Below are 26,375 nucleotides of genomic sequence, written 5' to 3' on the forward strand. Positions count from 1 at the left end.
TTCCACCACATGCTTCCTTTTCCCTCCCCAGGGGACCGGAGATGCTGATGCACAGAGGCAGAGGGAGCTGCCTACATGCCATCCTCCTGGACTACCTCGTCCCCTGTCCCACTGCTGCAGAGCTGGAGGTGGGGGCTCAGCCGAGCCCTTGCTCGCTCCCTCTTGGCAGAGGCTTCCCCGCGCACGTGCTGCTATGCACACGTAGAGCCACACAGGGCTGAGGCCCATGTGTGGACATGGATGTGACAGGGTGCCATCAGCAAAGCTCAGCCGGTGTCTTCTGTTGGATGTCCAACAGCTCTGGGTGGAAGCCGGAGCAACCCACCATGCCCTGGATTTTGCGACCCATCCTCTATCCTCTGCATCTCCAGGTGGCCAGATGGAGCAGGGCACAGTGCTGGCAAAAGAAAGAGCTTTAGGGCTTCACAAATGTAAAAATAATAAATACAACATCTTCCTCACACGCTGCATCAAATGACCGTGCTGGCCCTCCTCGGGCTCGGTCCCTCCTCTGTCAGTCCCAGAGAGATCACTGCTCCTCGGCATCAGTCACTGCAGGGTCCCAAAGGGCTTGTCATGGAAACAGTCACGAGAAAGGTGAGTGTCCTGGGGTCTGCCACACTGGGCTGCATGTGGGAGAGCCATCCYGCTCCCTACTGCAGCAGCTTTGGTACCTCCACCTGCCGGAGAAAATACCCCGTTACTGGGCAGAGCAGGGAGCAATGAAAGGGGTTAGGAGAGACGTAGCCCCTCCTGCCACCCTGGGGTACCCCCCACCACGGTTGCCTCTTGCACTCCAGGGATGCAGGCTCGGCTGCGCCGACGTGACAGCAGAGCCTGAGGACCTGCTGCCCTTGGAGACCTGCTGCGTGCACGCACTGGTCTGCACAGACGTCAGCCACCCGGGTTTGCATAAGACTCCCTCACTGCAACTAAGCTTCCTTTACGCACGGGAAGGTACTGGCTCCCCGTCCACCAGGGTTGTAGGTTAAAAACGGTTTCTTGCTTGTGTCCCAAACCCCAGACCAAAATCTAGCTGCTGGAATAAGGCAGATCTGCCCACTCTGCATGCTCTGCAGAGGGATGGATCTGCTGACCCCGTACACTTTGCAAAGGGATGGATCTGCCTATCCTGTGCTCCGCAAAGGGATTGGGAACGCAGACCCCATGCTCCGTACCCCGCACAGGAGGACAGCCCTCGCTTCTGCAGCACCCAAGTGAGAACGGAGTGACCTCAAATCTCAGTCCCCATGCTAACTGCACGAGTGCTGCCCACACTCGTCCCCATACTTGCCTTCTTGAGCTGTTTGAGGTTGCTGGAGCGGATGGCTGCCAGAAGTTGGTCCCGCGAGTTCTTCTCCTGGGCTGGCAGTGCCCGATCTGCCAGCTTCCTCTGCGTGGCTGGTGATAGCGAGTTCCTCAGGTTCTCATTGATCAGTGGTGGGGCGAGTGGAGGAGGAGGTGGGGGTGGTGCAGCAGGCACTCCCCCTTTCTTCGGAGAGCTTTTGGGGGAAGACTTGGGGGATGGCTGCGGGGAAGGCTTGGGGGATCCCTTTGGCAGAGCTCCGGGCTTGGGCACCTCCAGGAGGTCTTTCTTCTCTGCACGTTCCTGTGCCAGTTTCTGCTCCTGGAGGCGTTTTTGCCTCTGTTTGTCCATATTTCGGCTTAGCAGGTTGGTGACTGTCATGCGAGGCCCAGCCAGCTCAAAATGGTAGCCCAACTTCAGGAGAGTAGTGTTTTCCTTCAGGAGCTTGGCGATCTCCATCTCTGTCTTCCCCCCGCAGATGTGCCGCTGGTTGTGGAAACGCAGCTCCGTCAGTGTGTTGTTCTGCAGCAGTGCCCGGAAAATGGCCAGGATGCCCTTGCCGGTGATGTGGTTCGAGTCCAGGTTGATGCTTGTCAGCACTTTGTTGGCCTTCAGCATGATGGCGATGGCAAAGGCCACGTGGTCGTCAGCACGGGTGTTGGCCAGCGCAAACACTTTGACCACAGTGTTGAACTCCAGGGCCTCGGTGAAGCGCACCAGGGTCTCGTTGTTGATGCAATCTGAGTTGTTCACATTCACTTCCGTGACCTCAGCGTCATTGTTCTTCACTTTCTCGATGAGCTCATCAAAAATGCTGGAGGCCTCATCATCCTTGGCCTGTTCTGGGGGGCTGATGGTGGGCTTGGAGGTGCTGCTCTCAGTTGCTGTGGTTGTCTCAGCTTCCTGTTCTGGAGCAGCCTTCTCCGCTGCTTTTTCTGGCTCTGGCTGGGATTTATTCTTTTCACCGGCCTTTGATTTCTTCAAAGCCAAATTCTTTTCTTCTTCTTTTCTATCCTTTTCTTTCTTATCTTCTCCTTTTGTATCTTTTCCTGCCTCTTTCTTTGATCCCACACCCTTCTCTTCCTTTCTATCCTTCCCTACATCCTTCTTTAATGGTGAAGCCTTCTCCTCTTCCTTTTTGTCCTTCCCTATGTCCTTCTTCAATGCTGAACCCTTCTCTTCCTCCTTTTTGTCCTTCCCTGTGTCCTTCTTCAGTGCTGAACCCTTCTCTTCCTCCTTTTTGTCCTTGCCTATGTCCTTCTTTAATGCTGAAGCTTTCTCCTCTTCCTTTTTGTCTTTCCCCATGTCCTTCTTCAATGCCGAACCCTTCTCTTCCTCCTTTTTGTCCTTCCCTGCCCCCTTCTTTAACACTGAACCCTTCTCTTCCTCCTTCTTGTCCTTCCCCATCAGTTTTTTCTCCATGGCCTTGACTTTGTCATTGATGGCTTTCTCCTCTTTGGGTTTTCTCTCAGGCTCAGCTTTAACTTTTGGGTCTGTTTTCTTAACAATTTCTTCCTTTTTAGAGACTTTCCCTGCTTCTATATTTCGTTTCTGGGCCAGGTCTTTGGAAGGAGCTTCCTTTCCCTTTTCTTCTCCACTCCTGGTTTCCTTATTCTTCTCTGTTGATCTGCTTTCCTAACAACAGAAGAACACAAAGGCGTTACAGAGGCAAATTTCCTTCGACCTCCAGACTTGCTACCCCAGTCCCATCGTCACAAACTCAGCACCTCTCTTGCACGTGGAAGGAGCACGTGAAGAACCACATGCAAGGGGGTCTTTGTCCACTGGCCCTGGTCCTGGGCCCGTGTGGGCAGCACCGCAGCTGGGGAAGGTGCACAGTCAGTCATGGGAGGATGCAGGCCTCAGGAAGGTCTTAGACTATTCCTATGAGGGATGAGCTGCCCTGAAACACAGTGGACACTGTCCTCTCTGCTACGAGGCCATTGAAGGGTTGGGTGAAGGGGAAGCTCTGGGAGGAGATGGGAAAAGCAGAGATTTTTCTCTAGCCCCAGCAGCACTCAGGATGAGAAATGGGTGAGATGAAGCACAAGTGATTTATGTGATAGAAGCCTCCTGGTGAGAGCATCACGCAGGGTGCCCCAGGAGGCAACAGAGAGAGCCTCTGCTCCAATCCAGGCTCTTGTAGAAATGAAAGAGGCAGAGATGTGGCTCTGTCTGTCCTCACTCCATGAGGACAGCTAATGCTGGGTCTGTGCTGGGGCAGGAGGAGAAGATCTGCAGCCTCGTGGTCAGGACTCTTCAGGGAGATAAGCACCCCTGACCTGAATCACAATGGTTTAGCCCCAAATATGGGCCAGGGTCTCGTCTATCCCAGCTGAGTGATTCACTGCTATAAGTTTACACACTGCTACTTTGTGGACGTGCTTTGGAAGAGGGAAGTTTAACCCAGCTGAGGTCCTCAGGTCCAGGGGAGGGCTCAGTGTCTGAGTGCCCTGAATGGAGACGGAGCCTGCAGGGCACAAGGGTGAGGAGGTCCCTTGCAGCTCTCTGAGGCCCCTCTGCTCTTCTTCTGCCACCAGGCCCTTCCCAAAAGGTTCCAGAAGTCTTGGTGATGCCCTCCTTCATCCCCATTGAATGGACAATAACCTAACAGACAATAACAAAATGCAGAACGCATCTCCCTTAGCAGACTGCACTGTTTGATCCCTTCCCATCATACCTCCTAGTTTATCCTCTTTTTAGTCATCTTTTTAACCAGGGGTGGATTTAACACCCATAGTCCGTGATCCCCAGATCCTTTTCTAAAATTTTCTAAATGACTTCCAGGCAGATGCCCTACAAATACGCCTGGTCTGGAGCCTGGAGTGCTCCTTGTGTTGGCCTTGGCATGTGTGCAAGCAGGAGAGCGTCCACAGCCAGTGACACAGGTCACACGCGCTGATCCAGTAGTCTCATCCAACTCCAGGCTTTCTGACATACGGCTCCTTTTAAAGTGAGTTTGCATGTTGAGCTCACAGCTCCCTGTAGAGAACCAGGCAAACTGGGACAGGGTGTTTATTGCTTTTTAATATATGACATTTACTCAGCATATCTTCTGGTGTTTTGTTCTCCAGTGGCAGCATAGGAAGGAAGAGCTTAACTGGGGCAGGCACGGGGAGGGATGCAGATCTGGTCCCCGCAGGGAGGGTGCAAAGGACCATGTGTTGTGTAAGGCAGTGTTACTGCAGCTGGCAGCCCCCTCCCCTGCATATCTGTAGTTGGGATCTCCCCAGCTCTCTGTGCCAAGCAGCTGATGTGAAGAAGTCATGCAGCAATGCCCTGGACCTCCTGACTTTCTTCTTTCAACTCCAGGCCAGCCAAGATGCCCACTCATTCCTTTGTGGGCTGGCAAACATCAGTGCTTTCATTTGGTCTGCAACTTTCTCTATTCACTCTTGAAATGCAAATTTTGCCTTTGCATTTTATGCTTACTGTGATGCTGCTGTTGTGTTTGCTGGACTTTGAAATGCAAGAGGAACTCAGTCTGCCTTTTCAGCTTTCCAGCTCTGACCTTCAGGCAGTGACTACATCTTCCCTTCACACAGAGGGCTGAAAACCCTGAGGCTTGATGACTATTTCCTTGCGGACTGCCTCTTCCAGCTAAGGATTTTCTTCTTTCCCTTCATGCTTGAGGGTTATTCGATCATTTGCCTCCTGTCAGTTAAATCCCCTTTTCTTGAGTTGTCATTAGATGATTTTTTGTACCTTTGCCAAGCAACTGAACCTCATTCTTGGTGCAGCCTCTGTTACTGCTCTAGCGGGTTCCTGCGCATTGCCACTGACTACAACCAGCACCAGCAGCTCCAGGATGCAGCGACAGGGAGTCTGCAAATGTCTTGTGGCAGCCTTCACCCAGGACCAGCGGGGTGTGTAGAGTCTCCCACCAACATCCTTCTGACACATGTTCTGCTTCATGTCCCACCAAGGCCTTTGATTGCAGCTCAGTGCAAGCAGCTTTCCAGCCTGCTGTTTTTTTTACAGCACAGGATTTCCCTTAGCTTCCTTGTGTGCCTCGGGAGATGTGGGCACGGGACCTAGATTTTGCACTATGCACTAAGAACTGGGCAAGGGGGCAGGATTCAGCTCCCTTAACATTAGATATAAGACACCTCTGCTCCCACTCATGGAGATTAATCAATACTATAAACAACTAAATTGAGACAGATYGATCCCTTCCAGTGGGGCTATGCAGGGTGAGGTCCAAACATAAAGTCTGCATCTGGTCTTGGTAGCTTAAACCTCCTTCTTGCCACTGCGTGGCCAGGGAGCACACAGCTCTTGCCCCTTGTGGCTGGCCCTGCTCTTCCTTGGTGCCTGGCTTTGGCAGCGCCGCTCRGCTCCGCGTGCCTGCTCGCTCCGGCAGAGGTGCAGAGCAGCCTCAGAGGGCTGTGGTTTTCTGTCTGGAGATAAGCAGAGGGCAATATGTTGTGACACCGCTAGCTGGGAGCCTGGCTGCGGAGCTGTCTGTTAGGTCAGGGCCAGATTTACTGCTCTGTGGGTTAATCTGGGTGTCTTCGGCTTGAACGCAGAGCTGGCAGCAATGCTGGCTGCAGGAGAAGGAAGCACCAAGATGAGGGGGTAGCAGAGCAAATGCTGTCTTTGACTGGGGACTTCAGGACTTCAGGGAAAAGAAGAAAAATGCTCCTGGGAGATGCAGATGTGACCCTTGAGTGAGCTCCCTGGACCTTCCCAGAGCTTCAGCAGCACCATGGCTTCCACCCAGCACCTTGACATCAGAGATAACCCCAAATCAGAGTCCAGAGACCCCATTCTGCAGCCAGGGCAGGCCTCCTCCTCCACATGGGTCTAGCCAGGACCCCACAGTGATGCCCTGGCTGTGGTGTCTTCCCCAGCCCAGACTCATCCCTGTCCTGGTAGCATCCATGCTGGGGCAATGTGCAGATCTGCATTCCCACYGCAAGGCACTGCTGGCCCTGCGGGACTGTTTTTTTGCGGAAAGAACTGGCCGCTCTGAGCGCAGCAGCCGTGGAGACTGTTTGTACCTGGCATATAAACAGATGCCATCTGGGACGAGAGATCTGTTTATTTAGTTAAGAGATTTCTTGGCTCGCTGTCGTGGACCTAAACACGCGACAGAAAGGCATATGCCAGGCTCCTACAGAGTACTACCCATGCTGTCCCCACAGCCCCACAGCGGTGCAAATGCTGAGGACTGTGGCCGGACAGGGCTCCCTGAGTTGCCCCGATCCCAGCCTCCCCCTGCCCGGGATCTGCAGGGGAGCAGGCGATGCCACCTCCTCCAGCATCGAGCAGGGCGGCCCCGCTCACCGAGATAGGCTCCGTTCCTGGAGCCGAGCTGGGACTGTGTAAGGCTGCTCAGCGACATCCTGAACCACCTTGGCAAAGGAAGAGCCATGTCTTTTCCGACAGGAGGCTGAGCAGAAGGCTTGAGGGGGATGGGGGCTCTGCTGCCTCGCTCTGTCCCTACACTGATGTCCCACACGCCATTCAAAGGTATTTGGGGATGTCATGGTCTGGATGTTTCTCCATGTCCCTGCAAGAAAAGACAACATCCCCCAGGGCTCTCCAGCCCTCTCATGTCCAAAGGGAAGGCAAACCCAGCTGAGCAGATAGCCAGCAGCTTCATTTCCATGCCAAGTGTTCTGAAAAGCCTTCTCCTTCCTGGCCTGAGCACGCGCAGTTTGGTAGTGGGGAGCCCTGGGTCTCTCTAAGCTCTTGAGGTTGTTCCTGCAGCATCTCCCAGCCTGTTTCCTGGCACGTCCAAGACCAAGCAGAGCAAAGGTTTTGGCCAGGATGGAGTAGGTCYTGGGAAAAGGGAGGCAAACCCTAGAGAGAAGGATCTACAGAGAAGGCAGCAGAAGGTTTCTCCAACCAAAATGAAAGCAGAGCAAAATAAGTAGTGTATCAAATCCCTGCTTAGCAAAGCCGCAGCAGCAAGTGCTGGGAATATCCTGTTATCACATGGTTCCTGCTGTTCTCGTTACAGCTGCGTTCAGTCAGGTGTTCCCACGGGCTTCCACATGGTGTCTATGACCAGTGGGGTTCCTGCTTGGTTGCTGTGCGCTTTCCCTCGCCAGGGCTCTGAAGAAGCCCATGACTTCCTCACCCCAGCTGCCTCGAAGCACAAGGCTGGCGAATGCTCGTGGAGAAAGGAGCAGGATAACCTGCTGGCTGGGAAGCCTGAGCATTGGCAGCGCTGGGGCCAGGGGGCTTGGGGTGCTGGAAATGGTGCGATCTCAGAGCAATGTGACTGCAGTGAGCAGAGCCAGCATGGAGCAGGGACCTGTGGCCAGTGGGTCACTCGATACAGCTAACAGCAAGGCCACATGTCCAGGTACTGCGGCATGGGACATGCCTGCAGGAGGGAGGGCACCGGTGCCTGCAGATCAGGGAGTGGGACTTGGAAACGGCACCGATGGAAAACAAGCCAGATGTGTCCCTCAGCAGGGGAAAGGGAAAGCAAGCTATGGATGTCCAGTGATCAGCTGCGGGTGTCACTATCATCCCAGGCAGCGTTTGCGGGATCACGTGTGCCTGGCGCTGCAGTCCAGTTCTGGATGAGCAGGAAGGATCCTGTCAAAGAGCTAGAAGTTACTGCAGGCAGYGCTGACCGGTAGCAAAAGGCAAAAGCCATTCAGGCCGTTTCATTTAACAGACAGGTCAAGAACTGCCTTGATCATGGCACCCTTGTCCCTGTGGGGAAAGGTCTCTGCAAGCGCCTGGCTCTGTCAGACAAGGAAAAGGGGAGAAATCGGGAGTAAAAACTTCCAGGCAAGAAATCAGGTCTGCGTCTCTGACACAGACTCAGTCTTATCCATCCACCACTGCCTACGCGACAGTCCCCATCCCTTGGTGGAGATTTGGGGTGTCTCTAAAGCCAAGTCAGAGGTTTTTTCCCAGAAGCCACGCTCTCCTTTAGGGGCTGCTGGCTGGTTTGCAGTGGGGCTGTTGCAGACAGCAGTAAAAGCTGCTCCTGGCCCTGACATGCCTTCGTCCCCTCCTGTCTTTGCACCCAACCCTAGGTCTTCTGTGAGCTTCTGCCACTTCAGGCCAGCCTGGGGTGGTGACACCAGCCCAAGCTTTGCTCACTGGTGACAGTGCGTCAGTGCTCACCTCCAGGCTGGAAGCACAAGCACAAGCACGAAGAAGCTGTGTGGCAGGACGATGCGGAGGAGGAGAGAGAAATGCATCCTTCCCCCTGGCCCTGAAATCCTGGACCTCCCTGCAGCCACCAGCGCACCTTCTCCCGCAGCCGGGGCCACTGGCCAGGCTGTCTCCATCTGCGCTGCCCAGGGCCAGCCCTGCACCCTCTCGATTGCCATCTTGAGTCCTGCCTGCTTGCTCCTCTCTGCCACGTTGACATATTTACCTTGGATACCTAGAAACGAGTGCCACTGCACCCCCTCCTGTGCTATTCCCTCTGCTGCAAGCAAGATTATTAGGGGAATATTTTTACACAGCGTGTCAGACCTTTAAAAATAAGCCTAATGAAAACAGCCTGGTACTTGGCTGATTAATCACCAGTGTTTTGATGAACTGAAATGCCTTCCCCTTTCCTCTAAATAGACTAAAATGAGCATTGCCATTGCTTGTTAGCAAATGTAACCCTCAAACCCACTCAGATGTTTCCTTAAAAGGCAAAGGAGACTGGGAACTTCTTGCCTGGAATCCGAGCGTCCGCAACACCGCTCCCGCCCTGGTGCAAATGCCGCGTCCCCCTGCCCGAGCGCTTCCCCTGCGCGGACACCATAGAGCTCCGCAAGCCGGGCGCTGCTCGAGGGCCTTTGCGAAGCCCTGGTGCCGAGCAGGTGTTCGGCGCAGATGCGAGGCAAGGGAAGGGGTGAGAGCGGAGGGGCTGCCCAGCTTTGCTGCTCGCTCCCCGGCGGCTGGTGGGGATCGGCCGGCGGAGCAAGGCTCTCTCCTACCGCCCCAAACGCCTTGCAGCCCGTTTCTGCACGGACCGGAGGGCTCGCAGAGATGGCGCATGGCGAGGCACCGTCACATCTTAAACGCTACAGGTGCAGAAACATGCTGCTAGGTGGTGGATATTAATCCRGCTGTTCACGTGCTGGGAAGGGCACCTGGAGTGGGCTCAGCACRGGGACTGAGAGCTGGCAGAGACAAGGATGACCCTACCGTGCCCACAAGCAGGTTTCTAAGTGAAACGGGAACATGCTGAGGAGGAAAGGAAAGATGTACCCGGGGCCTCACAAAATCTGTACCCTGGCTGAAGAGAAGGGGTGATTCTGCGGCCTAGATGCTGCTGTTATGTCAGTCCCTGGCAGAGGTGACATGGAAATGCACTCGCAGAAGAAATGTTTTGTCTTTGGAAGGGGCCAACTTTCACCAGTGTGCAGCTATTTTCAGAGGCAGGTCCTGGGAAGAGTCCCTCATGGCCCAGACTACCCTGCCGAACATACTGCCCTACCACACCAGTCATGTGCACGGGTTCGCTGAAGAACAAAATGCAAGCCTTGGAGGACACGCACTGCCAAGCAGCCAGTTGTTTGCTCTGGGGAACCATCTCCCATCTGGGTTTGAGGAGGGCACAGCTGAAAGGGGGAAAACATCAGAAGAGGCCAGGACCAGCTCCTCCACAAGGTGCGTGGCTGGGGGCACGTGGCCCAAGGAGAAAACAGGACCATCTATCGGCATCACATCCCTCAGCAAAAGACCTCAGTGCCAAAACTGCACCTGTAGCTCATGTTTAAAATCCAGAAATACTGAACTCAGCTTGCAGGCTTAATACTGTCTCAGTCTCTAATGTCACCTGCAGCTTCTGGGGGCCTCCGAGAAGCTGATTGCAAGACATCATCAGGAGACTGACATCCCTCCCCAGCTCCTGGCCAAGATAAGAGCACCAAGAGCACAAGAGGGGAAGTCTGAGCCAGGCCAGGGYCCTTGGAGATGCTTGTGCTGCTGAGCGAGGACTCTGCTAGGATCAGACCCACCTCAGCCTTCAGCACCACTGGAAAATGAGGAGTTAGCTCCGAAGGGGCTGACGGCTCCAGCTGCTGTTCATTGGTGTTGGCAATAGGGACATGAGCTTCCCAAGCCCCTGAGCAGAGGGGCACCGTCCTCACCTGCATGTAGCTACGGGGACACCTGTTCTCAGGGAATATGAGTGGGGAACATGGACCCACTATGTGGGCAAAGTGAGAGGCAAGTACCTGCACATCCGGAAATTGCCCATGCATGGAAATTGCACCTATTTAGCCACGTTAGTTGAGCTGCACTTGGCCCACTTGGGCCTACAATCTTGCAAGCATCTAGCAAGCAGTTAGCACTGTTTGTTACTGAACTACCCTACACCAGCACACATTCCTCCTCAACCAGGATGTGGGCACCTGTCCAAAAGACAGCTGGACTAGCTGAACTTAATTAATCCAGGAACGATTTCAGTCAGCATGGGTTAATTTCTGCATGTAAACTGGAGCCTGCTAGAGCCCATGGGTCTTCCACTTGTGACTCACTTCTCTCCTCTCCTTTCCAACAACTCAACCAGCAGAGCTGTTTCTGTGGTGCTGGCTGTCTGGCATGTCACTTTTGTCACTTTTGCCACTTTGCCACCAACAGAGACCCTCTACCCAAGGCTGTGCTACTTGCAAACCAAGCAGAATCTCTCCTGCCTGGAGACTGTCAGGATGGGGGATAAAGTTTGGACCAGGAGACYGTCCCTTTCTCCCAGCCTCTGCTGTGCTAACAAATTCCTCCTGCAGGCAACAGGACATTTTCCAGTTTGCCTGTTGCCAGGGCATGGCTTGGGCATCAGGTACCCACCAGCAAAGCTCCATCAGTCCTGCACAAATCCTGAGTGACGGGGGATTTYGAAGAGATGGGAGAGCAGGGAAGTGGGGAACCACCAGGGACTCTGAGACACAAAGAGACAGCTCKCCAGAGCTGTTGGTCAGCTGGGAGCTCCCAGATCAGACTGCCAAGGGAAGGAAGGTGACGTTGATTACTCTAAGGAAGGGGTTTAGGCACAATTATGGCTCCATAACTAACTGGCCAATCTGGCATCACTGCCTGAGGAGTTTCRGAGTGTCCTACAGATGCTAATTAGCCCTAAAAAGGTCTCCAGAACCACTACGAGACCCTGAGATCCAACCCACAGGTCTAACTTCAGGCATCTGCATCATCCTCTGGAGACATCTACTTAGTTGCATTGGCTCTAAAGGGAGCCCCCAATGACCCCTCCTTCCTGCCCAGTTCACCCGAATCCCATCCCCAGAGGCTGTGAGCAAGACACCAGCACCCCACCATCCCTCGGTGGGACTGTGAGTGAAGGGGGCTGAGGAGGCTGGGCACRAGCCACAGGAGAGCTCCCAGGGGACTGTGATGTCCCCCAAGACTGTTCCACCACGCAGAGAAGTCCCTCGAGATGGCCATTGAGCGAACACAGATTGTTTTGCATTTGACATTCCTGGGTATTTGGGTACCCACTGCTGTTATGCTCTAGGCATGTGGGAGGGCTGCTGGAGCCAAGCTCCATAACAGGGCTGGTCAAGCCGCTCCTTTCCTGCAGTCTTCGGCCAATTTTGAGCAGCCCAGGGACAATTCAGAGCCAAGGACATTCCTGGAGAAATGCTGTGTCCTTGGCTGAGTCCTGCAGGCTACTAAACCCAGACTGCCAGAGACCATCAGAGGAAGTGGGAGCACGAGGCTTCTGCAGACCCTGCTCACCCAGGACAGCCATGTCCGGCTCTRCGCAACACCCACCTCAGTCACAAGTGCATCTAGCATTGCTCTACCTGCGTCAGTCCTGAAGCAGCCCTCCCAGCCATTAGCTAAGAGCAAACCTCCTGGGCTGGTGTTGAGTGATACAATGCTCGCACCCTCCTGTACGCCCCACAGAGCTCTTGCCCTGGTGGGCTCCCTGGTAGGACAATTCCCAGGAAGCAACTGGTTTCTCTCTTTGCATGTTTGGACATTTTTGGCAAGAAGCAGAGTGGTTCTAGCCAGGGCAAAAGGACCTCAGCTTCCAGCACTGCTCAGGGACGTCACTGTCATCCTTCAGACCTTGCATGACCCCCTGGCCATGCTCTATGTGCCAAAGCCCAGAGCGATGTAAACAACTTCTTGCCCCATCTGGCCTCATCTATTACTCTGTTATTTTAACRAGGAGCTCAGTTATTCCCCTTCCCTTCTGCTCAGACCCTTCTGACCCCAAATATCACTGTCTCTTTGCACTTCCCAGACCAATGTTTCTTAAAACATGCTTCTTCTGAGATGCAACGCTGTTCTCCAGAGACTGGACAACTTCCAGCCCTGACTCTCGTCTTGCTTTGCCTTCATTGCTGAATTTAAGGCAGATAACAGACGTTTCAGATAGGTTCCTTCTATTAGAATAGCTCCATCTCCTCCTCAGTAACATGAAGCAGTTTTCCAGAGAGCCCTTAAAGCCACTGGATACTTTGCAAATGGAAACTTTTGTTTCTCTATTAAAATCTGTTTTTAGAAATCTGTTTTTTTTTCTTCTACCCGTCATTTTCCCAGCCCCTTCTCCCAGCACAGCCATGGCCGAACTGGACATTTCCAAGCTGAGGCCTTTTCTCTGATCACCTCCTCTTTGGCAGAGGTTGCAAAGGGCAGTAAACTTCAGTGATTCACACCACAGCCACCTCGCRGATGGATTTCTGCCTGGCGAACTTTCTGCAGGCAAACATGAAGAACATTCCTCAGATTTTTTGGAAGAGAAACACTGCAAATCAGACCTAGTGAATCCTAAATCCTATCTCCTGTCCTCTGCAGCACTGGGTACAGGATGCTTGAGAAGCAAGGGTCTGGTTCCCAGTCTCCTGAGACTACATGGGAAGTGTCTTCTGGCCCCTTGATGGTGCAGGTTGCCCACAGATCTGTCCCACATCCCATCAGCCAGCCCATGGGGCCATCACAGCCATGGGCACCCAGTGTGGGAGGATGAATTGAAGTGTTTGAAGCCTATGAGATGAGTTCCAGACCCAGGTGCCTACCTGCCAAAATCTGAGAGCTGATTTGTTGGCCAAAACCCCTAAACAGCTTATGAAAAACAGGAGCATTGGCTCCCGTGTCACTTGGGCTCCTAAGTCACGTGGGGCCTGAAGTGCAGAATTCAGCACTTAATGAAATAAGGCAGGACACACCAGGAGTCATGATCTCTAGTTCTTGGGAACTGAAGATCTTCCCTGAAAGGAAGCAGACTGCATCTCTGGCTGCTCTCATTGCTGTGCAGGCCCAYGCCAGTTCCTAGGCCAGCCACATCCACTTCCTGACCTCCCCCCTGCCAGGAGACAAGACCACTCAGGGTCCTTGGCAGCAGCTGGCATAGTGCTGTGTGAATCCTGGGCTGCTCATCTCACATCTATAGCAGCAGGGTGGAAGCAAATATTGGGTCTCAGTTCCGGGCTATTCAACCCAATGTCAATGGGCTGCATGCACCAAAATGTCTTTGCAACCCCGAGCCATGATCACTCCTGTTGTACTTCTGCAGCTGAGATTCCTGCTTGTTTTCACCCTTGTTTGTCACCACGCTTTGAGCAGAGGAAAGGAAGGGCCTGAAAAGACTTCTGTCAATTCATCAYGTGGCTGGTCCACCACAATTGCTGCGATCCGTACCATGACCTCAAAACATGTGCCCTGATACTCCTCCCCTGTGGAGTGCTGCACATGAAATACAGAGTGAGATCTGCTCCCTCCACAACGCTGCAATTCCCACCAAGGCAAAGGGTGGGCTTGAGCGATATGACTGGTTAATCCCAGTGTCCTGCTGGGAGCTGAGTCACAGAGACCATTTTAGCACACAAATGATGTCATAACACTGTGAAAGACAGCGATATATAAAGGATTTTAGCTCTTTTCCTGCTCTGTAAGTCAAATTATCAGCTCACCATAAACAGATAATAAACTTTCCCATCTGTGGCAGCTCAGCCCATATAAACTAAACACTACAAGCATTTCCATGGATTTGTCTGCATCCCRGTCGTGGTTTATGTAAATATAGAAATAAACTTTTCACTGTTGTTTTTTTAGACTGGCTAGAAATTCAGGGTTTTTTTCTGCTTGTGCCCTTAGATGGAACGTGCATCTTCCAGACAGAAAGTTTGCTTCTGGCACAACCTACRAGTCGCTGGGAACGCTTTGTGCTGCAATTCGCTCTGGTCACAGGAAAACATGATTTCCCAACAGCATTAGAAAAAACAGATCTAGCCACGCCATTCTTTCTTGCACTGTTTGTTTGAAAATGCAGTTCAAACCTGAGTGCATTGCCATCTCACTTGCTTCAGCTGTTCGTTAAACTGCAGATCTTTGGTTATCTGTCATTGGATCTTTCTTGCTTTTCTTTTTGCCTTGGAGGCCTGTTTTCTCTTCTCTTGCTAGCTGGGAACTCTTGTTTCTGATGCTTGTCCTTCTCTTTACAGAGTTGATACGTTTCCAGAAATGAAGAACTAAATATCCAAGCTCAGACAACAGCAGTTTTCATTTTTGAACAATAAAAGGTGACAAATAAAAGAGCTCTCCTTCACGGGCTCTTCTGCAGCAGGTTGGAGAAGTCACAGAGCAAAATTCATCTGCGGCCTCCCTTAGAGACTACACTAGCACATTCCCTCTGCATCCAAATAGGAGCAACTCAATATCTTTGTTTTCTTCTAAAATATGTGAATATTTTGGATATCCCTAGCTATTGTCTGCTGGAGTAATGCAAAGATCAGAGATCCACCATCTGCAACTCACATTGTGTGTGTTGCTGGAGGGACAACACAGGTGTGACCCACACACCTGCACCCCCTGTCCTCCCCAGCGTGAGCCAGATGTCCCTGGGGAAGAGTGAAGAGGAAGGATACCCCAGTATCACCTACTCTTACACCTCTTCCAGAGGCCAGGAGCTAGACAGAACAGCAACATACTCTGATGAAGGAAGAGCAGGCAGTGAGATTGTTAGAGACCTGCTCAGGATACAGTTAAAAGAAAGGAAAGAACTGGGAATTGGTGATGACTCTTTGAGGAGACAAGAGAACAGTCTTGGCATATCTACAGAACCGGCTGATAAACAGAACAGCAGAGTTTAAATACATTTGTGTTAGTCACAGGCTGGTAGGATGCTTAAAGGATGATACAACCATTTCTTTTCCCTCTTTTACGATTTCCCTGGAGTCTGTCTCAGCTATTCAGATATGGAGCTTGTTTTTTCCTCCAAATATTTTCATGAAAAGATGACAAGCTCTGGGCATTGATAGGGAACTAAATAGCTGACTTGGTCTTCCATGGTGTTGATGAAGGATTCACYGGTAGAGATCTTCAGTTTTTATGGTATCTCCCTCCACATACAGCTAGCAATAATACTGGATTAAATACCACCCGGTAGCAAGTGCCCAAGCCTACACACACGGGTAACAAGTTAGAAAGGAAGTCAGCATTTTTTGGAAGACCTTTCCAAGGAATTTTGTAATCCCTGTCAGTGGCATTAGGACCTGTGGGTGTGATGGCCCACTGGTCTCCAAGAAATGTCTGTCAGAGCCTGTGCTTGTCTTCTAACCCTTCCTTTGGCTTTGCTTGGGACGGGTAGGATACACCCACAGGATACACACACTGTATTCACCAGCTGCCCTCTGGCATCGGTATCCCTCAGATATGCTGCATCTGGATTAAGTAAACTCCCTCTGAGTTCACTGCTTTGCCTTTGCATCAAAACACTGCCATGAGGAATGGTGTCCCACCACTGTCAGTTGTATGTAGCCTACAGCAAACAGTGCTGCTTGGGGGCACAAGGACATTCTGAGGAGCACCRTGCCAGGGAAAGCATCCTGCAGGGATAAGGACACATGAATCTCAAACAGGATGGTGGCTTGCCTACGCAAGAGTGTGTGCAGGGAGTGGGAAACCTGAGAGGAAGAGGAAAAGTGTTTGAAAACACTTGCCTGAGCCGCCTCACCTTCTTCTGTTGGAAGGGATGTTTAAACTTCAGGAGACAAAAATATAGGGAACATATGCACTAGGGCTGTGCACATCTGCCCTGGCATCCAACATCCTCTCTTATTAAGAGCCTTCTCCTCCAAGAAGCAGGTCCCTAGGTTCACATATAGAGACATCCACCATGCATGAAAACACTTTGCTAAGGCAAGTATGTTTGTGGCCCTGAAATGAATCCCCTCCAACAGTAGGATGATGCATGCAATTTCCCTGCACTTTCCAAGMAGACCTTGCTCAAAGCAGCATGAAATTATTACCTCCCTGTTGGGAGGTAGGACTGGGAGCACTGGTGGGACTGGGATGTCCACATTCCCAGGGAGGGTGTTGGGGCTAGGGAAGGAGAGCACTAGGAGGAACTGCCCCTACCACCAGGTGGTCAGTGTGTTGGGAGACATCTGGGTCCTGTAGTGAGGCCAGGCATGAGTCCAAGGAGAGCCAAGAATAGCAGCAGGTGGATTTTGTGGCATGCTTTGAAAAGTAAAACCAGTAACTCCTGCTAAGGACATGGCAACTGCTAAAGAGCTCTCATCCACAAAACCACCTGGTCCCACAGGATGTGTGGTTCGTGCTGAGCTATGGTGCTTCCCATGGGGTAACACTTCTTGGCCAGGCTCCTCCATTCAAACGTACTGCTGGGGGCATTTAAAAGTGACTGAATGCCAATGGAAAAGACAGGGATATCCCCAGGGCGTATATCGTAGTGCTATATGCATATATATACATGCCTTTTAAAGCGGACGTCACAAATAGCAGAGGAAGAACTAGAAAAAGCCAACTGAAACAGCGCTCTCAAAACCCATCTCCTCATATAACTCAGCTGTCATTCAGAGAAAACCATCCAGAGATTCCCGCGTAGAGCCCCTATCTTGTGGCACAGGCAGCTTTTCTTCTTTTAAAGAGTAATCCCAGACATGATACAAAGATTTCAAGTCATAGCAAGTCAGCAGTGCCCCCAAGCAAATCATCCCAGCGGTTAATGCCACCGCTACAAATTTACAGCGTATTTCTAACCTGAATTTCTCTCTCATTACGTCCTTGTCTGCCACATTTAAGAGYCACGAGCTATTAGAAATCCTCTCCCCATTTATGTGCTTGTGGGTATTAGTTTCACTTTGGTTCCCTTGATACACGGACCCACGGGAAGGCCTTGTTAAGCGTATCTGAAGAGAGGCACTGTCCCAAGCCCCATCRTCGAACTGGGGCATATTTTCACTCACTAGCAACAGGAAATCAAGGTTAATTAATGCACCAGCAAGACGTGAATTTGGCTCCCCAGCGCRGAGAAGTCAGGGAGAAGCTCACATCTATTTTGGGCTGTTTATAAACAGCTTCCTAGTTACCCAAGTTTGCCCTTTTCGTTACAGAGAAAGAAGACGTGTTATTATGTAGTTACAATATTTCTAAATATACCCGCTCCTCCCAAGATTTAGAAGGGAATTGGGGTGCCTGGAGCTAGTCTGAGAATAGAGAAATGACTGCAAGAGAAACTCTAAGATTGGCAGAAATTGAACTTTTTCCTTTTAAATATCCGACTTTTCCCTTTGGAAAAGTTCCTGCACATCCCCACTAACAGACAACACTCCATGAGCAACTGCACAGAGAAACTAAAAGGGGACAAAGGAGAGAAGGGAAGAACAGGAGGAAAAATAAACGGGGAGACCCAAGTGCAGCAGCTTCCATCAGTGCGCTGCCGGATCAGCCTTGCCTGGACAGCTTCCCCAACCCCAGGCCTGGCAGGAAGGGGTTGAGGGGATCCGGGGCAGCCGCTTTATTGCAGGGACTGCAAATCACTTTCCAGTTTTGCAAAATAAGTTTCTTAGGAGTAACAACATAGCCAAGGTGCCACTCTGGAGCTTGACTGGGAACTCCTTAAAATTTTCTATCCTCAGTCCTTTTGTGCAAGGCAGCTACGGACCTCTAAACTCTCTATAGTTCAGGGACAAGAATCTAACCTCCTGTTCCTCCCAACTGAAGAGACATCACAGATGCAGGATAAAATCTTCCAGATGTTCAGAGGGCTAGTCCCACTGGGAGGCCGTCCCATTCCTTCTGTGCCCTTGCGCCCGYGCTTCCCACCCGTGCTCACGCTTCCGCTTCTCGCTTGCAACGTTTTCGCCCAATGCACCTAATCGGGGACGCCGTGTGCTGCGTGGATTTGTGATGCACGGAGCCGAGAGCTGTCAAGGGAGACAGGCTGAGACGGACATCAACAAGGGTGATGTTTGCACCTAGCTGGGTGAACGCCGTCTCCTTCGATGCAGGGCCCGCGGGTGYGGTGAGTGAATCCAGACCGCAGCCACACGATGCCTGTTGGCAGTCACAAGTGCACGAGTGCATCTCAGCCCATTGCGACATGAAATCTACTGATAAGAAAGAGGGATTTGTCATCACAGGCCTTAGCGCTCTGAGCAGCTGGGTGAGAGCCCTGGGAGCCACCTGGGATGCTCCAGATGGCTCCATGTTCTCACTCCATCCAACACAGCAAAACACAACACTGCGACTTCCTCAGATGGAGGGAGGGAAGAGACTGACCCGATTCTGGGCTGGTTTCTGTGGTTGCTGCTGCAGTCAGATGATCCCCCTCCTATCCTCTGTGCCCGTGATGGTGCAAAGGCTCTGCTCCAGTATTAGCACAAACTGACCTGCCAGCACTGGGAGCTGGCATTTTCTAGGCGCTAATCCCAGGTCCTAACAATGCCAAGAAGGAAGGGGTTGAGGATATGTTTTTCTTTCCCTCCACGGATTGAAATAGAAGAAGAAAGTCAGTTCTGCAATATCCAGTTACTGCAATATAATCTAACTGGGCCAGTTTCACTGAAGAATTTGACCAGCAGCCAATTTGCTTTGTCTTCCATGGCCTAAAGCTACTAAAGTTCAAACGAGAGCAAAAAGAGCTCTTTTCTCAGGACCTCCATCACTGCACTCCCCGCCAGCCACAGAGCAATATACCCTCTCGCGGGGTACCTGTCCTCGCTGTGCTGTCCCTCGCCACCATCCTGAACCCTCTCCCATGGCATGCAGACACACGCACGCTCTCAGGCACCTCCATCCTTCCAGAACATAATGTTTAACAAGGGAATTTCCCAGCTTTCTTTTCCTGAAAAACATAGATTTCCTTCCTTCCTCCTGATCATGGACACTTTTCTATCCCAACTTGCAGTTGGCTTTTCATCTTCACACGGTCAAAAACAAAGTAGCATCACTAGAGCTGCCAAACTCAAGAGCTCTCCCAGGCTGAAAATGCAGCTTTTTCAGTGTCAGCTCAGCGCTGACTGGGAATCGGGATTACGTGCAAACCAGGGCAAAACCCTGCTACAGTGTCACCAGGATAACTGGTCCCACACGACCGTATTTCCCTTTTCAGGCAGGCCTGTCCTGCGGTGCCCATATTTTCCCAGCATGTGACAGCCAGCCAGTGGGAAAATAGAGCCAGCGCTCTCGTCGCGAGGGGCATGGGACTTTCTGCCAGTGGCAGCTAACCAGCGGGGGTGGGAATTGCTCCCTCAGCCCACGCTGAACGCCGCATATAGAAGGCGAAGGCCGAGAGTGCCTTGTCCTCGCAGTTAGAGGAAAACTCCCAGGCCGTATAAGCCCACACTCCCTGCTGTGGGCGGCCCACTTGGAGAGAGGAGGGAAAGAAGTATTTAACCCCTTGTTCAGGTCTCCAAAGAAACATCATTTATTTCTTCCATAACCACAATTTTCCTCTTTTTCTCCCTGCTCGGATCCTGGCTGCAACTCAGGCCCCAGCCAAGATAGGACCCTCCTGTAATAACCTCTGTACACATCCATAAAGAGCTATTTCCAAGCRCTCACAGCCTAGTTAGAGCTCGATTACTCAGCTGGGAGATCCAGGGTATTGTCCAGGGTATTGCTGGCGACCTGGAATAGATAAGGAATCAGAGCCAGAACAATCTGTTAAAAGGGGTATTCACATAAGCCTCTGTTCTGCTTACGCTGCTGACGCTCTTCAGTCCTATCCCTTCACAGCAGACGTGAATCAGGCCTGGGATGCAAAATCTGACCGCGACTACAGAGATAAATAGCTTAAGAGTCTCATTCTTTCACTTTCTGGCTCAGCTTTACATGAAAAAGTAGGGAAACCGAATGCTTCCCAGCCTCCCACGCACGAAGCGCATACCAAATATTCTTAGTGCAGAGGTTAATAAATGTTACAGAGAAGTGGGATTGGCTCCCACCAAGGCGATGCACAAAAGACATGCGAGGAACTGGCATGAAGCTTTCTAGACCCAAGGCTCAAAGTGAGCCATTAAAGGACTTGCCAGGTGCAAAGGATATAAATGTATCCAAATCCTAATAAAAGAATGAATTTAAACTGAATAATAAACAACACAAAACAAATGGCTTAGGGCAAAACCTGCTTCTCAGGGCGATTTTCACAAAGCAGCAAACTTTTCTCTCTTTTTATTCCACAAGAGCCAGAGATGTTTTAAACTTTTGCACGAGAGGAACAGAAGGGACCGAGAGTCTGGAGATCTCCAAAGGGAAAAAAACAAGGGAAAAAGAAACACAGCCTGTAGGATTGCTGTCAGTGCACCAGACCCTGCAGCCTTCTCCATCTCCGCTACCAGCCCAGCTGAAGGATGTTAGAGCAGAGGCAAAGACAAAATCCCTGGCAGCAGCACAGATTTTGATTTTCTGAGTAACACCAGGATCTCATGAAATACCCTGTTCCCTCCCAGCGTGCCTGCAGCAGGTCCCTGCCTTATTCCTCTTGTCTCTACATGACAGATATTCTCTTAGCAAGCACAACACACGTTACTCAGGCTTCGTGTTTTCCATTTAGTCCCTTAAAATAGCCCAGCGGAGATCACAGGTGTGCCCCTGCCTTTCTCACGGAAGCGCCTTATAGCTCAGAAGTAGGGAGATGTGACTTACGTCTATTGAGACGTCCCTCTGAATAGTTTTCTTGGTCTCCTTTTCGCGGTGATTGAGCGTTGCGTCGCAGTTGTGCGGGCCAGTTGGGTGCTTTTCTGTTTGGCTGTTCTGCTTGAGCTCCAGAGGGATGCTTCCATCCGGATCCACCACATCCAGCTCTTTCTCCAGCTCTTCCATCTCCTCTGGAGACAGAGTAGACAACAAACTATCAATATCTGGATCTTCACTAACTTGTCGCCGGTATTTGGCTACCTTGGACATTCTGGTGGCTCGCTGGCGAGACACGGTTGCGGTGATATGTGGTACCAAGGAGGGGGAAAAAAAAAAATCGAAGCCTTGACACGGCTTCCCCCAGCAGCAGCAGGTGCTGAAGCGTTAAATCTCAGCAGCTCTCAATCGCTGCAGCCCGGGATATAGTAGTTATAAAGAGGGGACACCCCTCGGTCCAAGAGTCGGCCAATAACAGGGCCCAGCCGCGATTCGGGTGCTGCGAAGCCAATGGAGCCCAGCGGGAGGCGGGGAATGGTGCTATCAGAGGAGCCTGAAACCCGAGGACATTCCAGGGAACCATGCAGAGCTGCATGACCAAATTTAGTCGGGAGCATTTAGCCTTTTAAAGGCAATGGGCCAACGTAGTGAGAAAACACGCAAAAATGCACAAGCTGGCAGGCTGGGGATCCGGGAGTGGGGGTGGGGAGCAGGGAGAGGCAGATCCCCAGCAGATGACCACCAGCGCTGGAGGGCTAATAAAGAGGTCAGCGTTGCCCCGAAGACATCGGTTGTCTCCCCTGTTACAGAAGGGGAGAGTTTCTGGAGCTCAGTTTTACGTTAGTGACAGCTCTTTGCTGAAATCGGCAATAAAATGCCCACCCCGGAGAAAGTTTTCATCTTTATCCGCCATCCCCTGCACTCTCTAGGCTCTCTGCAGTTAGTCAAAGTGTGCAGCCCTTGGAGAAAGAGATGGGGAGCGGTTATATTTTTGGTGCAGACCGGTTTCTTTACAAAGGATGCACAAAGTCCAGCGCCTTTGAACCTGGGAGGAATCGGGCAGCGAGTGCCAACCCAGCCCGACGTCTGCTCCTCACTCAGCAAAGGCCAACTCCACCACCGTCCCTGGGTCACTTCATCAGTGCTTCCAAGGATTCCCTGTCCCCTGCAGGGGTGTTTCTGCAGGCGCTCCTCATCACAGCCCTCCCATCTCCCCTTCGCCAAGCCCCAGAGACGTCCCTTCTTCTGCGCAGTCTAAATTCCCGAGTGTCTCTTGCTTTTGTTTCGGGCAGTGCCCCAGGTCTGGGCTTTGGTTGGGGGCACCTACTTTCCTTCAACCTGATCAGAAAGGAAGCTGATTGGCACCTGTCAATTCTCCTGGAGGGAAAGAGGCAGATATGCTCTTCTCTCCAAGTTTCAAGGCAGTTTTGCCCCATGCATARCATTTTGTACCCATTTGTTACGCTGCCAGCTTCTCCCTTTCCCTTCACCCTTTATCATCCTCCTGATATTAACAGCCTACTGTCAGGTCCCTCTCGTTACTAGTCCAAGCAAGCAGCACTTTGCTCTCCTTCAATAAAATAAGCTCTTATAAGATTTTCCTCAACAGTCTAATCACCTTCTCTGCCTGTCTCCATGGCTCAGTTCCTGTCTTGAACGCAGGTACAGGATGCTCCAGGTGAGTCTTCCACTGCTTTATGTTACAGACTAAACATTTTCCACCTCAACGGGAAATGCAGACTCTTGTTGCATTCTAGGATTTCATTTATCCCCAGCATCACAGCACCCAGCTCCAGCTCCTAGCCTTCCTATGATTCACCAGCACAACTGAGATTTTTCCCAGATTGTAGCAGAAACTCTTGTTTTTAGTTTCCAAGTGCATAACCTTAAATGTTGCAGTATTGAAWTTTATCCCATTTCACCCCATCACTTCTCTCTCTCTGATATCTGGATTCTCATCTATATTGATCATAGCAGTATCAGGAAACATGGCATGAACAGGAAATGTTATCAGCACACTCCTAATTTCTGTGCCGAGGTCCTAAGTGAAAATGTAAAGGTTGCTCACAAGATCGAACAGTGAGGAACCTTACTGGCAATCTCCTGACACTTCCTCCCTCCCCTCACTTCCCACTGCTGCGCATGGGGGCACACAGCAACAGATGCACTGAAACTGCACGTTGGATTCCCCAAGAAGCTGCGAATGCGATCTGGGAGGCCCTGAGTTTCTCCTAAAGTGTCATACACCCTTCCCTGATTTGAGAGTCCACATGCCCGCTGGGGTCTCCTCCACTGAGTTGCAAAGCTGGCCATATGAAGGTAAAAGAGAGTCAGAGTTCTGCGGAGAAATATTCCCTCATATGTAATAGTAGAGATCTTCGGGCAACAGCAGAAAAGCAAGGGGAGAAGCAGGGTCACCCCAAACTTGCCACAGTGTGTGTGTTACAGTGGATGGTCTCATCGCAATTTATCTTGGCTGCTATATGTCTCTTCTTAAACGGAGATAGYGTAGCTCTGAATGCACCATATTCCACAGAGTACCATAAAAACTCTGCAAACAGTTGACGTGTAAATYGGAAAGACAATTCAGTGTTTGCACCCCATAATATCAGAGGAGCTCTGGATAAGTTTGCACTGACTGCTCTTGCACAGGTCAGCAGCAGCCAGGGGCTGAGGAAGCACGTGGGGAACGCTCCCCCCGAGCATCGCTCTGCGGCAGGCTCCGGCCCTTTGCGGCTGTGCCGGTCCGGGGAGCGTGGCACGGCGTGGAGAAGCTCCCAGCAGCCTTATGTCTTCACTGAGGCTCTGTCAGTCTCTGCACTTATCAAGATCCTCATCTCCATAGCAACTAGGCGCCTCAGAGGCACTAACGAATATTTTTGCACAACACTCCTTTGAAATRCGGCAATATTATTAGCCATGTCTAAGAGATGAGGAGAGAAGATAGAGTAAGATTTAGTGCCTTTTCCAGGCGCATGTACCGAGTCTGTGGCAGAGCCGGGAAAGCTTTTCATGCCTCCACCTCTCATTCCACCACCTCTGACCCTCCCTCCTCCCTTACTTTTTCCTGGTAGCTGACAGAGGAGGACTGAAAAATGGATGAATCTCTCCAATCTGTTTTACTTTCCCCTTCCTTCAGAGCCTGTAGGAGGAAAGGAGGTTAAATACACCAATCTTCTCTGTCATTTTATGATAAGATRTTCCTTGGGGAAGCAGGTGACATCTCCGTGGCCCTGCTTGCCTGGCAGTGGCACACAGCTGCCCTGGAACGTGCTGGCACACTTCTCGCCCTTGGCGAGTGAGAGAAACAGCATTTCTCTCCTGAGTCCAACTGAAGCTTCATGCAAAAACCTTCCTCCACAAAATACCTACTCACACGTGAAACGCAAACCCCGGGGCTTGGGTGCGTGGCTGATCCCTCTCTTTTCCCTCCTCATCTACCTGCTTTTTTGGTCTGAACTGAAAATGTACCCATGCACTGAAATGCAAAGGTTTTGCTCCTCAGCATTATAAATCAGGAAAGTAACCGGCTCCTGGCTGCAGGGCAATTTGGAAAACCCTTCCTCACCTTCCAGCAGCCTGCCAGGGGGATGCCACCGCTGTCCCTGACTGGTCTGCTTGAAGTCATTTTGGAGCCACCTGGGGCACTGCCAAGCCCATGAGCTTGGCAGGGCATTTTGGGCCATCTTGRGAGCCCTCCCTCAGCCTGCGGGTTGTTAAAGGGATGACCAGAATTATTGTCCAGCCTGGTCCAATTATCCCATCACTTATTAGGGGAAAGGACAAGGGCTATTGAAAGAAATTGCAACCCTAAGAAGAAGGGTCAGATCAGCATAGAGCCAGTCACAATAACAGTGGAGAGGTCTGTTCCCAGGCTTTACAGGGCAACAAGCAATTGGGACAAGACTGATATTTTCCACTCTTCCTTTMTACTCTTCCCTTCTCTGCTTTTTATTCTTCCTTTCTCCCCCTCCCTTTTCCAAAGCAGAAGTCACAATACCACCTTCTGGTAATCTCCATTACTGCATCCCCATGCTCTTTCACCCACTGCTCCCATCCTGCCTTAAATAAGGACAAACATGCAATTGCTTCCTTCAGACCATGAAGAAACCTTTACTTTTACAAGGACTCTTTAAAAGCCTCCAAATCCAGCAAATTAAAGCAGGAGGAGCATTTCCGTTCCTTTTCATTGCTTCAATCCATGATTTATTTGAGCAATTAAGTGCCCTGTTGGTGCTCACACGCTGCAGCGTACCACAATCTACACTGCGTGTTGCGACTGAACGATTTATTGTCCTTACAAAAGAGCAGTGTGTAAGGTTAAATTAGGACTGTGAAAAGGAGTGATTTACAACTTAGAGCGCTTGCAAGCATTTCTGAGAAAGGCTTTGGGGTGCTTCGCAGGCTGCCAGCACAGAGACTTCTTAGGTTTTCACCTATCTCCCTCTGCCTGCCCAGCTCCCTGGAGACACTGTCCTCTCCAAGTCACTGTCTCTTGACAGAGACCTTAAGGCCAAATTCCCTGCTTGCCCCCGCTGCCCAGGCACGGGACCGTGCCCAGGGACGCCTTGAGGTCACCCCAGTTGATTCACCAGCTTCAAGAGCGGTGCAGGAGACACCTGAACAACTCTGAGCGTCTTGTCAGCATTTCTGAGACGGACACGTCACCCTTCGCCACCCTGAGCAGACACGTGGCCCCTCTCCGTTGAGTGGGAAGTGGGCCGGGATGCGAACGGGTGGCCAGAAGGCTCTTTGTCCCCGTTCACATTGCCATTTCCAGGGTGTTCTCAGCATTTTCTGTCAGGACGTGTTCACGGACYGCTCAGCTGCCTGTCCACGGCCTGAAGTCACAAGATGCGGCAAAGCGTTTGTTAACATTTTTACGGCAGACACATCTCGGTCCGGGCACTATTTATTTATTAGATGATGTTAAGGGCTAAGTAAAAGCAGTTTTGTGTTCCCTGCCTTTATCGGAGTAACCTGACCTGGGCCTAGCCCCGACAAGGGCTTTTACGTGCCTTTTTTTCTGCGCCTGAGTCTTTTTTTGTTTTGGCCCTGGGCAGGGAAACCTGCATCTAAGCACACGTGGGGCATGCAGACAGCCCCAGAGCCACGCGTGGGGCACCCCAGCGAGGGCAGCCCCCACGGAAAGGCTCTCTCCCCTCCCCAGGGCAAGGACGGCTCCTGCAGCACCCTTAGCTGGGGGCAGCGTCGAGACAGCAGCAGCGGCGCCTCCCCCCGCCGCGGGGCAGCG

General features: G+C 51.5%; 1 protein-coding gene across 1 annotated transcript; it reads right to left on the reverse strand.

Moving 5' to 3' along the window:
• Nucleotides 1-290: 290 nt before the first annotated feature.
• On the reverse strand, nucleotides 291-21,409 carry LMOD1 (leiomodin 1). Its single transcript, XM_026063776.1, has 4 exons — nucleotides 21,134-21,409; nucleotides 2,408-2,941; nucleotides 1,295-2,359; nucleotides 291-680 (listed from the first exon to the last, which is right to left on the reverse strand). The coding sequence occupies exons 1-4, from the start codon at nucleotides 21,392-21,394 to the stop codon at nucleotides 654-656; spliced, it is 1,887 nt and encodes a 628-aa protein (XP_025919561.1). The 5' UTR covers nucleotides 21,395-21,409; the 3' UTR covers nucleotides 291-653.
• Between the last annotated feature and the right edge of the window lie 4,966 nt (nucleotides 21,410-26,375).

This window comes from Apteryx rowi, unplaced genomic scaffold (genome assembly GCF_003343035.1).
Source record: "Apteryx rowi isolate R43461 unplaced genomic scaffold, aptRow1 scaffold_200, whole genome shotgun sequence".
Lineage (NCBI taxonomy): Eukaryota > Metazoa > Chordata > Aves > Apterygiformes > Apterygidae > Apteryx > Apteryx rowi.